We start from the raw sequence: 13,766 nt of genomic DNA on the forward strand, positions 1-13,766 counted from the left end.
ATACTGTCACCTGTAGCTGTGGTGTATTACATAATAGTGATCTGCCTAATGTGTGCTTGGATAAAAACTACACATGCTGTATACATATACATATGATAGAAGCTCTCTGCTGTAATACAGTACACTGCCTGACACTATTGTTTTAAACACATAGGATTTGTAATATGACACCTTTGAGGATTTAAAAATGATTGGTAATGTCAATAATTACCTTCTAGGCAATTATTGACGAAGTGAACAGGAGCAGGGATAACCAGTCCCTTGCACACCATTACAGTAAGATGATGTCATTATACACTTTTGATGACTGATAATAAGCATTGAGATGATTCTCAAAGTGATAGCAGCACTAATAAAGAGAGAAACAGTTAGAAAGGGGATTATATAGGTCATAGCAGCTTGTTGATACTTTTGTATATCTTGAATCAGTGGCCTTGTGTGTATATGCGCATGTGCACTTGCTCAAGTGGTGGAAAACCAGACTTGGAGATCAAGACACACGGTAGTGTGTCATGCAGCCAAGAAAGCCGGCGCGCCACACCGTGAGTATATTTACAGGAAAAAACAAAACACAGTTTTCACGCATATGTAGCTCCATGCTCCCTTCTCGAATTGGAACCATTTTTTATACTACAAACACCCTCCATCTTCAGGACCCCACATACCAAATTTGAGCAAGATTGCAATTGCTTAATGCAATCATGAAATATAAGCCTTCAAAATTCAGCTTAATTTCTTCGTTTTTTTCTTCTTCTTCATTTAGGGAGCTCGGGGGGCTTAGATATTTCTTTTCACACACTTTACAAAAACCATTATAAAACGCAAATGCGTAGCTCAATTGTCTTGAGCTTTGGTGCACTTTAAGAACGTATTGCGGCACAATCACGTACCAAGGTTGGTGCAAATCTGATTAATATTCATAGAGCTATGGACAATTATTTGCATTAAAAAAGGACAATTTGTTGTCACGCCTACAGGATAAACCACTTATGGGAATAACTTAATAATTGGTATGCAGGTAGGTTAACCATCATAACTCAAACCTTTTGTGGTTTAAAAGAAATCGCATTGACAGCTATGGAGTTACAAGGCAAAAACCAAACAACTGTAAGTCGCAGGGTCGAAATACTCCAATAGAAAGGTGCATTAAAAATGTCGAAAAAAAGTTTCTTACCAGCGTTCGAACCAGAGACTTCCATACTGAACACCCAAATCCTTAACCACTGAGCCACTGCTATCACAGTTGATCACCTCACTTTATTTCTACTTTATAAATGAAAATTCTAGGTAAAATCTACTCAATAATCAAATTCATAATTTCATTGATCTTTCATAGATCTACCAATGGATAATCTAGATTGTTCTAGAACATTCTACAAAAATTATTAAAGCAGCCATGTCGTGTGGCTAAGTACAGCCAGTGTGGGCGGAGGACATACTAGTTTTATGGAACCAGAAAATGCTGTTTTCATGCATCCTTTACAGGTGAGACCCGGCCTTCGATACGCAACAGCTAATAATGAAGATGGACCTCGTTTAGACATTTATGCTTCAGGATTCTGGGGAGGTAAGCAAACATCTGAAGGCATTCTTTAATGTCAAAGTTAAGGCTATTGCTTCTTCATATTGTGGTACTGACCCAAGTGTCCTTACCCGTGATAGTTTATCCACGTTTTGAACGTGTGAAGCAATGGAAATAGAAGTTGAGATGGGTTCTTTTACCCCACTTGTATTTGCAACATTAACGGGTGGTATTGGTCATGCTGCTCAGTGCTGTATTTTACAAAAGACTTGCTCTCCTTGTCTTCAGAAGGAGTAGTTTCTAATATTATTATTATTATTATATTGTGTTAAGTACAGAACTCAGATTGAGTATTATATGTACAAATTTACAATGTTGTTCTTAAATTGATTGAAAGATTCAGCTTTAACCACCAATGATGGTAAACTGTTCCACATAGTAATAGTTGATGGAAAAAATGAGAATTTGCAGGAGTCAACTCTGGTTGCTGGCTGAGAAAGCTTGTAAGAGTGACCACGGAGGGTACTGTGTAAATAGTTCTGTGATGTCAGGGTGGTGGCAAGAGGTGCTGGTAATGCTGGGAATAATAAAAAATCTAAATAACAATAACATGTATCCATAGCTCCAAAGTGCTTGAATGGTATAATTAACCATTTCTGCAGCGGAAGCTTCCTCAGGGTAGGGCATCTCCCATTCTTAGTTTGAGTCGTTGGGGGTATACGCATCTGCAAAGTTCATCTTATTTCAGCCAAGTAGTCTTTGATGATTCCTGTAGAAAAGGGAAAAAAAGTTAAAATGAATTATCAAGGTCAACCATAGGCTGGCTTTGGAACTTGCAATTACAAAAAGAAGTGATATCCACACAAAAACAGCCAAGCTGTGAAAAAAGGTGCAGCCTTAAAAAGCCTGGGTGAAAAAAGTTGTGAAATCAAACGTGCATGGCGGCCAACAAATGGCTGCAATGATGTTAATACTAATAAATTTTAGTATTAACATCATTGCAGCCATTTGTTGGCCGCCACCTTTGATTTCACAACTTTTTTCACCCAGGCTTTTTAAGGCCACACCTTTTTTCACAGCTTGGCTGTTTTTGTGTGGATACAGTAATCACCTCGACTATCAACAGGTTAGCAATGTTTATTGTGATATTATAAATAGTACTAGACTGCTGCTGAGTTGTGAGATCTTACGTGTGCTTTCACTTAAGCCAAGTTTTACACTTTAAAGTTCTATAATGACCTTTTGGTTACCGCCATGTAAACAACCACTCATTAATCAAATAATTTGATAAATAGTTTTATTATGTTATAGCAGTTTAGAAGCAGTAGATTGGAGCCTCTATAAATTTGGTGTGAGAGAGCTAATCAAATAATATGAACTGGGAACTTGGTTATAAACGTAGCACAATGTTAACTTGTTTACTGCATACATGCTTTTGAGTGGCTACTAGTGAATATGTTAGTTTGTCATACATAAATGTATGCCATGTGTCTACAATATATGCACTTTAATCCAGTTTGAAGTGTGGCACGCAGTATGTACACAAGTATCATGCTAGAGTTTATCCACAGTGCTGAATCATTCTTTTCTAGATTACAGCATCTGCAAACTAACAGAGGAAATGTGAAGCAAAAATTAAGGTGTATTTGGCTTTAGAAATTTTGCTGTTTTTGTAGTGTTCAGTAAAACACAGACGAAAGTTTCTAGCGTATTATGTGCTCAGATTATGTACAGTAGGTTTACATACATAAATTTACAGTATGTTACCTGCAATGATGTTTACGCTGATATTTTGTTCAACTATTGTGTCTGCAATAGCAGCACTACAGGTGTAAACACCACTGTCCCCTACTCTAGGTTTGTTAATTATTAAGTTATGATTGAGAAGCTGTGGAGAAAATGAAATATCATTTCTTTGCATCACATCTGTTCCATTGTAAGACCACAACAAAACAACTTCCATTATAGACGGAGTACATGATAAGGTAATGATGTTTCCCTCCAGTAGAGTAACCGATGAAAATGATCTTGTAATATTTAAAACTAAAAGTAAATTTTAATTCAGATTTATAAATTTCATACATTTAATTACATACCCATATCTCTCACTATGCTAAGTTGAATTTTGACATCAAGAAGTGGTGCATCATCTATATCTACAAAAACAAGTAACCAGTGTTTACACTATCAACCACACTTAATATATAGGGATAAGCGTGTATAGACTGTATAATGCCAAACCCTCCACCTGGAATAATACAGCTACTCTCAAGAAATTATTTAAAATGATGGAGCATATCCTGCACAATGAACAACACTGATATTTTTTGTAAAATACACTGTAAACTAAACTGAGAATTGCTAGTGTATCCACGTACTAAAAGTTTCAGCAACTACATAGTTCCAATTATGCTGTATTTTATTATTAACTGTATATCATACAGCCGTCTACATGTGTGATGTCCAATTTTGGCAGTCAAAAAGCCTCCAGCATTTACTTCTGCAATTGATTCCTGTAAATTCCTGACACATTGTAAATAATTACTCAATACAGTATGACCTCCATTATCTGAACACTTGTGAGCCAGTTTAATGTTGCTTGTCAGTTTAACCCGGTCAGCAGGTCTTATCCTGTTGTGAGCGGGTTGCCACCGTCAACAGATGGTGGTTGTTTTGGTAGGTGTGCAGGATTCCATGGATTCTCCTATTAATTCTCAAATAGGCCCCTTTTCAACAATTTTACATGATGTATACTGTTTTACTACAAAGGCTTGGAGGTAGGAATGCTTGGGGATTCTAACATTCTCTGAAACCACAAGAATTTCCGCATGCCAAAGAAAGGCAACTGCCTTTCCCTCCAAGCCATAGGAACTGTAAAACCTCTGGGATATTCCCTGCACACCCACCGCAAAGAATGTCCTCAAATCAAAATGATTTCCAGGTTGGTGTAAATGTTTGCCGCATCGCACTGAACTATGTTGAACTGCTTGTATCAAACTGAACCATGTTGAACAGCTCTGGAGTGGACCTGCTAGGGATAGTTCGATCTAGTTCTACATACCCAATATAAACAGTTGTGACCTTGCAATTCAGCTTAGTTCTAATAAACAGAATAAGATGTGAAAAAAAATACAGCTAAAATGTATATGGTGACTGTAATGATGAAATGAGGCGAGCAGGTGTTCTCCTGTGCATGTTACTCACTCCTTAACCCAAGTAGTGAAATTATAAGCACTGATAACAGGGAGCCAGGTTATGCTCCCCTGGTAAAGCTAGACCATCTGAGATTGACTGTGAGAGCAATTTAAGTTGTTAAATTCTATCAAAGTATTGTATTAAAAATTTGCTTGACTGCATGTTGTATCAGGGTGAGTGTTCTATATTAGGGCTGACTGCTCCACTAAAGTATATCAATCTTGCTTGACCAGTTTCTGAAAAGTAAACCTCAGTAGCTATCCACTTGGAGCTGCACTGGATGGACTCTTACTATGTACACTATAAGTTGAACTAAATAGCATACAAACCCTGTTAATGGATGCTTTCAATGCATCTAATGGTCCAACATAACTCCGAGTTCAGTGACTTCAGATACAAATACCTAGTGAGGTGGCTGCCTCACCTGCCTACATCTCAGCAGGGACACAATTAATATGTAACTGATATCGGCAAGAGTTTATAATAAGAGGAGAGTATCGAACTTCGCTATACCCAGTGAAAAATGAGCCCGTAAAGTCCTATGGCCTCGATCAAATGCCATGCTACCGACTGTTGATTGCTGACTAATTACTTGCGCCGCGTGAAAGATACCGGGCGTGCTCCTTTTACGCGCGCCCATAATCTTGTGTACAAAATGGCACGTGGTGGTGGACGAGGTCGAGGACGAGGTCGAGGAAGAGGTACCGGGAAAGGCAGGAAAGCTCACGACAAAGAGCAGCAGCAGTCACGAACAGCTTCACCAGCAAAAAAACGACGAAGGCTTACAAAAACTCAGGGTACCGAGTCGAGTGACGGGAATGGGGTAACTGGTTGTTCTAAACAGCGCGCAGCGAAGAAGACGAAGACAGTCACACCAATGCATGACAAACAAACTGTTGTCGAAAGGAAGAAGACCAAGAAGAGCAAAACAAAGGCGATGAAAAAATCTGACAGAGATAGCTTGTTGCAATCACTACAGAAAATCGATGACAAGATTCTACGCTGTGAAATTGTTGCCAAGTTAAAAGCAACTTTTGAAGGTAATATGTTGTTGATAGAGTTTACAGAAGTTGTGTGCTCAACCGAACAGCCGCTGCACGGTTTGATGATTCATCACCAGCGTTACTTTGCAGCAATGTATGTCTCCAGCAAGAAACAACAGGATGCTTACTTACAATTCCAAATTGACTGGTTTAAATATTGCAGCGTTTTTCTTCTCAGTGAAGAGCATTCTTTACAAGATATTGATTATCATGAATTGTCGGGACATGAAGTAAGTGCACTTAGAAACACATGGTTGGGGTTTGCAAAAGCTAATGGTGTTCCTGTTCCACGCTGTAACAAAGTTATGATGACCATATCATCTACAGTCTATCATTTTTTACTGGATCATGTTGCTCGGTTTCAGCAGAAGTTTCTGCAGCCTGAAACCATTACAATAGAAGCAGATGATGATGGCGTTTATTACCGCTTTGGGGGAGCAACACTTTGTAGCATGCTACATGGTTTGTATAAAGATATCAAGCACTGCTCAGATAACTGCAAAGATAGTCTTTCTCAGAAGATCACTATTTTGCAAGCCATGAACGTTAAGGATAAATCTTGCATTCCTGGGTACTTACAGTATCGTGACAGAGGATTTATGTATTTTCCTGACCCAGTCTTCATACTGTACCTCCGTGAAGTTGATAGTATTCTAAAAGAAGTGGTCAACTTGAAGGGGCTAAATGAACATGGAGATGAATTGATCAAGATAAATTGTACTACATTTAAGCATACTAAGGAAAGCCACCACATGAATACACAACAATGTTATATGTTGTTTTTTTAACTCAGGTTGCTCATGACACTATCAAAGCTGACCGTAACATTGAACAATCATTCAAAAATGCGTTATCACAGAAGATACCAAATCTTGATGTCTTCAGTGAAGGAACCGTTGAGGGCGTCTGTGAAGAATTTACAAGGAAACTATGCAATACCAGAATCCAGGAGTTCATCTCATCTACGAAACAACAATTAGCTACTAAGAAGGGACTAGCGTCAACTGTAGATGTCAACCTGAGGAGCACCTTATTAACTCAGCATACAAAATTAAGCACTAAATTAGGTACTTAAATTCTTGATTATGTTTAATACATACATTAGTAAGAAACACTTGTTATTGTTGTTGTTCTTTCTTTCCATACTTGTGTTTTATTAATGGTAGTTCCAATGTACCAATAGATTGGTCCCTATAACCTTTTCCTGCCTGATGACTGGTAGTACACTGTTTTACCAAATGGGAACACCTCGACGTTACATAATTAACTGCATCCAACTTCCCTCCAGCACTATATTTATACTGGCTGAATAGACTCTCAACAGCAGAACCAGATATACGGAGTGGGGAGATGAAATACGTTGGATATGTCTCTAAGAACCATTTCACAAAAGCATTAAAACTGTAAACATCTATCCGTAAAAGGTCCCACGCTACATAAACAAAAGAAACATAATTAACAACAGTGTACACAATGCCATCCTATTCGCATACTTTGCCAAGATAGAAACTCCTTCTGTGTGTTGCTGGTATGTGGAAACTGTGGATCTGTTGATGTAAGTATATACATTCATGTTGTAGTTTGACATACTGTAGATCACATACCATGCTCAAGGAGATCAGTGAGCCACCCAGAAAAATAGTGGTAACCTTTATTAATGTTCTTTATGACATCACAGTTTAGGCTTTGGACCCTTTCATGGCTAAGAAAGCCACACTTGAATAAATGATGACAAGCTTCCAAGTATTTAAGTGTTTCTGAAGTTTTCGCTGATTCCTCTGGTGTAGTGTTGTCTTGATGTATATACCAATGCAGCTCTCCCAACACTTGTTCTTGCTAATAAAATACCACTGTACATTCTACAATCAAAAAATAACACCATAACTTACCTGCATTATCTTCGCTGGTAGCACATTCAATTTTGTCCATGCATCTCGAAGACAATGTGTTTCCTTCAGCCTTGGTACCATCCTTGCACAGTTGAGTTGAGCTCGACCAATTTCTCGCTTATATAAGTCATCAATAGTATCCCATCCAAACTTAGGTTTACCGACACGTTGAAAATGTTTTGTGCCACTTGTCTTTGAAGAGAACAAGGCATTAATCATGTTCTTCAGCTAAAAAATATCAAATAATTATTACCATTAGGCAATACAATAGCTTACCTGATGTGATGGACAGATCAGCCAAAATATTCGATGTGGCGGGTTCCATGGGTTCACCATCCATGGCTCTACTTTAAAAATGTCGTCTTCACCTTCTGTTACTGAGTACACTCCAGCATGTCCATGGTTTCTTTTGATGACTGAAACATTTGGAGATGCACCATCACAAACTAATAAACTAGTTTTAAGTTCGTGAAATTGGAACAGGTAGATTGTCTCCATGACGCATGCCATAACAAATTTGTTGTCCACTATTGATGGGCTAGTGAAATAGGGCCCAACAATGTCAAATTCACTAGTCAGGTCACGCCAAAGAAATTGTAAAATGTAGGATGTTTGCTGCACAGCTTCAGGTTCCTTCAGCAGTCGATAAATATCATTAAGGGAAGGCAACTCTTTGTGGGTCATTGCAAGACCCATCAACTGGTGACTGCGGGAATTCCACATCAGCTGGCATGCTACCTTTACTTCGTCAAATATAAGCGCACCATCTGATCTCGGTTCTTGTCTACCAGTTTCTCTGCATTGCTCTTTAAAAAGGACATAACGGGCAACTTGAGTTTCAATACACTCACTCCTTGCTCCTGGCTCATGCATGAATGCTCCAGTATAAGCCTGCAATGTGGCCTTTGATGGCAGTTGCAAGATCCCAAATCCTTTCAGTGCATTGTAAGCTGCACTGCTTCTGGTATATACTGCCAAGGCTACAAAATAACAAAATTTTTTTTTGTAAATTTGAGTTTATCAAACTCCTAATTTCTGCCACCAACCTTCCTTGCATGCATAATTTATTATTTATTTACTGCATACAAGAACAGTCTATATAACCTATTGAATCCTGCAGTGGCTTACCAATTCTGATGGTAATCATACTCCATCTGTTGCCGCGAGCACCCGTAGCTGAAGAAAAAACAGAGCAGAATAATTAACAGTGCAACAGAATAATATAGAAATTACCATTCTTGGATTGGTCACGCAGAAACTGCTGTTGCTGACGTTTACTGTCTGTATACCAGATCTCCTTCATAAGGTCACCCACACCATGCTCACTCCCTTCAAGAAAAATCTCATCTAAATCACCATTACCAATCCTTTCTACAAGAGTACACATCTCTTCATGTTGTTCATCATTCAATGTTACATCAGATTCATTGTACTTTTCCAACTTCCTTATCATGTTTGATCTCTCACTTTGTGCATTTGACTTTCTCCTTTGTTGACTAGCAGGAGACATGTAGGATAGTCTGGCACGTGATGACGACGACTGTCTTTTCAGCTTTCTACTGGGGCTCTCTTGTAAGGTGCGGCGCCTTTGACAATTTAAATCAGTCACAAGTCTCTTACAGGCAGAGCACTGCACCTCACTAGAGTTTTTCTCATTGCTGGTAGCATTACTGGCCAATTTAAACCACAATTTGCAATTGAATGAGTCAACACGGGCAAATGGCTCCTTGGTTTGTCTAACGCTTAAAATATCAAAGCGCATTGCTCCATAGTAATGTTGCTTGTAGTGCAGTGGATCTATACCAGGACAAAACTTGTAACAAGGATCTCTACAAAATTTCTCACACAGTTCTTGGACATCGAAAACTGATTGAAATACACCAGATTCCCATTTCTTCATCAGTACATGCACCTCATATTCAAAACCTGTAATTGTCACTTGGATTCGTGATGTATAGCCAAACGGTGGATGAAGCATCACAGTACGCTGTGTTATCACTAACATAGAATTACCTGAAATATCCTGGACTGGTGAAAAGCACAGTTCTGGAAACCTATCAACTCCCAACTCACAAACTTCGTGGTGAAATGATTCAATCTTTGCTTTATCGATAATATTGCACCTTGGCGAACCCAGCTCCACGTTGTTACTATCAGTTTCTTCACTTATACCTTCATCGCTGACTTCTATTCTAACGGTACGCTCTGACCCACCACTGCTACACATAGCATGACGATGGTCATCAATTAGAACTTCATCGTCAGTCGTTTCTTCACCTTGACGAGCAAAGGACACTCGTCTCGAAGGAGTTTCATCCATCCTGAAACTTAAAGCGGACACATGCGGACATTCTCAAAGCCGCCCAAAACGTGTTAACTCTCAGCAATCAACAACTGGTGAGTTTACGCAAAATTACTGTGATATCCGGAATACTTTACGGGCTCATTTTTCACTGGGTATAGCGAAGTTCGATACTCTCCTCTTATTATAAACTCTTGATATCGGATCTACACCTGTAGTAATTAGAAGGTGGATTCATTGTCTGTACTAGCTAGCTCTATAAATGCTTCAAAGAATCTGCTCAAAGTGTGGTGTAAGGAGGTTTGTACTATGCATTATGCTGACTGCAGGATGAATGAAGCTATAGGTTGCCATTGGAGAATAAGTGTACTTCAAGCGTTGTGCCATTGTGATTAAAAATGAAGACTGGTGTTGGGTTATATAGTCTGTGGGAGGAATAGTAAACATCGGTGCTGCTCAGCATTATAGCATCTCTCAAGTAGGAGACACTAAACCATTCATGTAGAGTACTGCACAGTTGCCTGGAGTGTGTGTGGATGTCCGTCCCATCTATCCCTAAGACTCTGCAGTCACAGATGAGGTAGTGGAGCTGGCTGGTGGCCGTAAACAAAAGAACAAATGCAGGTTACCATGGGAGATGTGGTCAGCTGTGGTATTATTGTACACCTGCTAAGTGTCTACAGGCTACACTAATCTCGAAATTAGTAAAACAAGAACCACGTACAGGCTGCATTACAAGTACGTGGCAACCTTATAGTGTCTATTCACAGCAGTGACAACTCTGGAATGGTCAAACTCAAATCGTTCCACAAAGCTCAAACAGTTGGATTTTTCTTTTTAAAATTACTATGACGTTATATTTGACCCCATGTAGTGGTAGATTCCATTTTTTGTTTGTTTTGCTTGCCAAAACACACCATAATCTGGCACCTCTGTGTGAATCAGATGATTGAGAGTCCGGGCACTGTTGTTCCAACAAAAGTAGACTCGATCCATTCCAATCAGCTAAGGTTTGTCACCAACACAGATCAGTTCAAACTTTATCATTCAGAAGTATATTTAGTGTTGGCTGCTGTTGCATACATGCGGAACATAAATGATTTGGCACAACCAACAACCTCCAAGGCTTGCTTTTCCCACACAATCTGTCCTACATCCTAGCCATAATATAGAAGTACAATTCGATGCCCCTGGAATGCCTTAATATTTGCAGATTAGAAAAATTGTATACAAGTTGTGCTGCCCAATAGAGCTGCTCTAGACAGTCCAAGGTAAGAAGTTCGATAGAATACAGAAGTTTGAGGGCATGACAAGCATATACCTAAAAATATTTGAAATGTGGTAATATAGGTACTTTAAATTCAATTATGTCAGCGAAGTACCATAACCAAGTTAAACTATCCCTTTAATGCGTCGAGGTGGTGTGTGGGCAAAGAGCAGCAATCTAGTGGAAAGCAACAGTCGTGAACAATTTATACATAGTGTGTTTCCAAGACAACTTTTTTTTTCTTTTTGGTTGAGTTTGTTTACAAGTTGCAAGATAGATGGTAAAACACTGGGGTCATTTGAGTGATCAAACCCACTAGGTGTTATTTGGAATGGCTAAGCTTACTGGACTTATCCCAGGTGCAACATGCTCGGTTTTGTATTTGTCAATTCTCCCTCTTACATCCTTTTAATTAGCTTGGCTGGCACTGGCCATAGTCTCTGTTGTATCTTTGGTATGAACAATATCTATGGGGTCTGGATCCTTGAAATGGCCGATCGGTTAGAAAATTGGTAATAAGGTACCTCACATCAAGACACACGATAGTGTGTCGTGCGGCCCAAGAAGCCGGCGCGCCACACCGTGAGTATATTAACAGGAAGAAAGAAAACGCAATTTTCACACCTATGTAGCTCTGTGATCCCTTATCCGATTGGAACCAAATTTGCTAGAGACGTGCCGCCCAGTTAGGGAGTCTACAAACCAAATTTGAAGAAAATCGCTCCAGCCATTTCCGAGATACGAGCGAACAAAATTTCGTTTTAATTTCTTCGTTTTTTTTTTCTTCTTCTTCATTTCGCACACTTCGCAAAATCCGCCATAAAACACGAATGCGTGCTCGGATCGGGCTGAAATTTGGCACACTTAAAGGGCTCGTTAAGGCGGATCTCTGTACCAACTTTGGTAGGAATCCGATGAACATTCACGGAGTTATGACCGATTATTTGCGTAAAATAAGGTTGAAGGTCTGTCACGCCTACAGGGTAAACCCCTTGGAGGAATCAGTTGAAAATTGATATGTAGATGGAGCAACCATCGTAGGAGTGCCTTTTTGTGGTTTGAAAGGAATCGAAATAAAGACCATGGAGATATGACACAAAACCCAACCTGTGTCAAAATTACGCGATCGATTTTTATGAATAAAAAACTAATAGTTTTCGTGTCTACCAGGCAAACCGCTTAGAGCAACGAGCTGAAAATCAGTATGTAGCTGGAATAATCATCATGGAAAGTTCTTGCAGTAGTACAGAAGAATCGGATTACAAATCACTGAGTTATGATTCGAAAGGCAACTATGTGCAGCAAATGCGAGATAGAGATACTCTAATAGAACAGTCACCCTAATAAAGCATTCAGCTGCATGTATAATTTACTCAGTTATATTACATTGCAAGTTATTCTGTAGGGAATTCAGCTACAAACAAGTCACCCTGTAGTTAGATCAGCTAGAAGAAGGTACCTAATAGAGAGTTCAGCTACAAAGAAGCCATCATGTAGAGAGTTCAGCTCAAATAAATCACCCTGTAGAGAATTCAGCTACAAACAAATTGCCCTGTAGAGAGATCAGCTAGAAGAAGTTACCTTGTAGAGAGTTCAGTTACAAAGAAACAATCATGCAAAGAGTTTAGATGCAAACAAATCACCCAGTACTCAGAAAGGTCCGCTATGAACAGATCACACTATAGAGAGTTCAGTTAGAAACAAGTCATCCTGTAGAGAGATCAGCTAGAAGAAGTCATATTGTAGAGAGTTCAGTTACAAAGAAACAATCATGCAAAGAGTTTAGCTGCAAACCAATCACCCAGTAAAAAGTTCCGCTATGAACAGATCACACTGTAGAGAGTTCAGTTAGAAACAAGTCATCTTGTAGAGAGATCAGCTAGAAGAAGTTACCTTGTAGAGAGTTCAGTTACAAAGAAACAATCATTCAAAGAGTTTAGCTGCAAACAAGTCACCCAGTAAAAAGTTCCGCTATGAACAGATCACACTGTAGAGAGTTCAGTTAGAAACAAGTCATCCTGTAGATAGATCAGCTAGAAGAAGTCACTTTGTAGAGAGTTCAGCTACAAAGAAACCACCATGTAAGAGAGTTCAGCTGCAAACAAATCACCTGTAGAGAGTTCAGCTAGGAACAAGTCAGCCTGTACAGAGATCAGCTAGAAACAAGTCATCCTGTAGAGAGTTCAGCTAGAAGAAGTTACATTGTAGAGAGTTCAGCTACAAACAAATCACCCTGTAGATAGTTCAGCTAGAAACAAGTCACCCTGTAGAGAGATCAGCTAGAAACAAGTCACCCGTAGAGAGTTCAGCTAGAAGAAGTTACATTGTAGAGAGTTCAGCTACAAAGAAACTACCATGTAGAGAGTTCAGCAGCAAACAAATCGCCCTGTAGAGAATTCAGCTACAAACAAATCACCCTGTAGAAAGATCAACTAGAAGAAGTTACCTTGTAGAGAGTTCAGCTAGAAACAAATCACCCCGTAGAGGGTTCAGCTACAAACAAGTCACCCTGTAGAAAGTTCAGCTAGAAGAAGTTACCTTGTAGAGA

The 13,766-nt window shown here is 39.2% G+C and overlaps 2 protein-coding genes across 2 annotated transcripts in view; both read right to left on the reverse strand.

The window, feature by feature from the left end:
• The window catches only part of LOC136260446 (uncharacterized), a 135,330-nt gene that overhangs the window by 55,938 nt on the left and 65,626 nt on the right, over positions 1–13,766 (reverse strand). The window contains exons 12-13 of the mRNA XM_066054171.1: positions 3,619–3,678; positions 3,290–3,565 (exon numbers count right to left, since the gene is read on the reverse strand). Coding sequence (XP_065910243.1) covers positions 3,290–3,565; positions 3,619–3,678 — 336 coding nt within the window. The remainder of the gene's footprint in view (positions 1–3,289; positions 3,566–3,618; positions 3,679–13,766) is intronic.
• Positions 6,824–8,171, reverse strand: LOC136260430 (uncharacterized). Its single transcript, XM_066054155.1, has 5 exons — positions 7,926–8,171; positions 7,650–7,877; positions 7,365–7,596; positions 7,254–7,307; positions 6,824–7,192 (listed from the first exon to the last, which is right to left on the reverse strand). Exons 1-5 carry the CDS (start codon positions 8,157–8,159, stop codon positions 6,879–6,881), a joined length of 1,062 nt encoding a protein of 353 aa, XP_065910227.1. The 5' UTR covers positions 8,160–8,171; the 3' UTR covers positions 6,824–6,878.

Source organism: Dysidea avara, chromosome 1, assembly GCF_963678975.1.
Source record: "Dysidea avara chromosome 1, odDysAvar1.4, whole genome shotgun sequence".
Lineage (NCBI taxonomy): Eukaryota > Metazoa > Porifera > Demospongiae > Dictyoceratida > Dysideidae > Dysidea > Dysidea avara.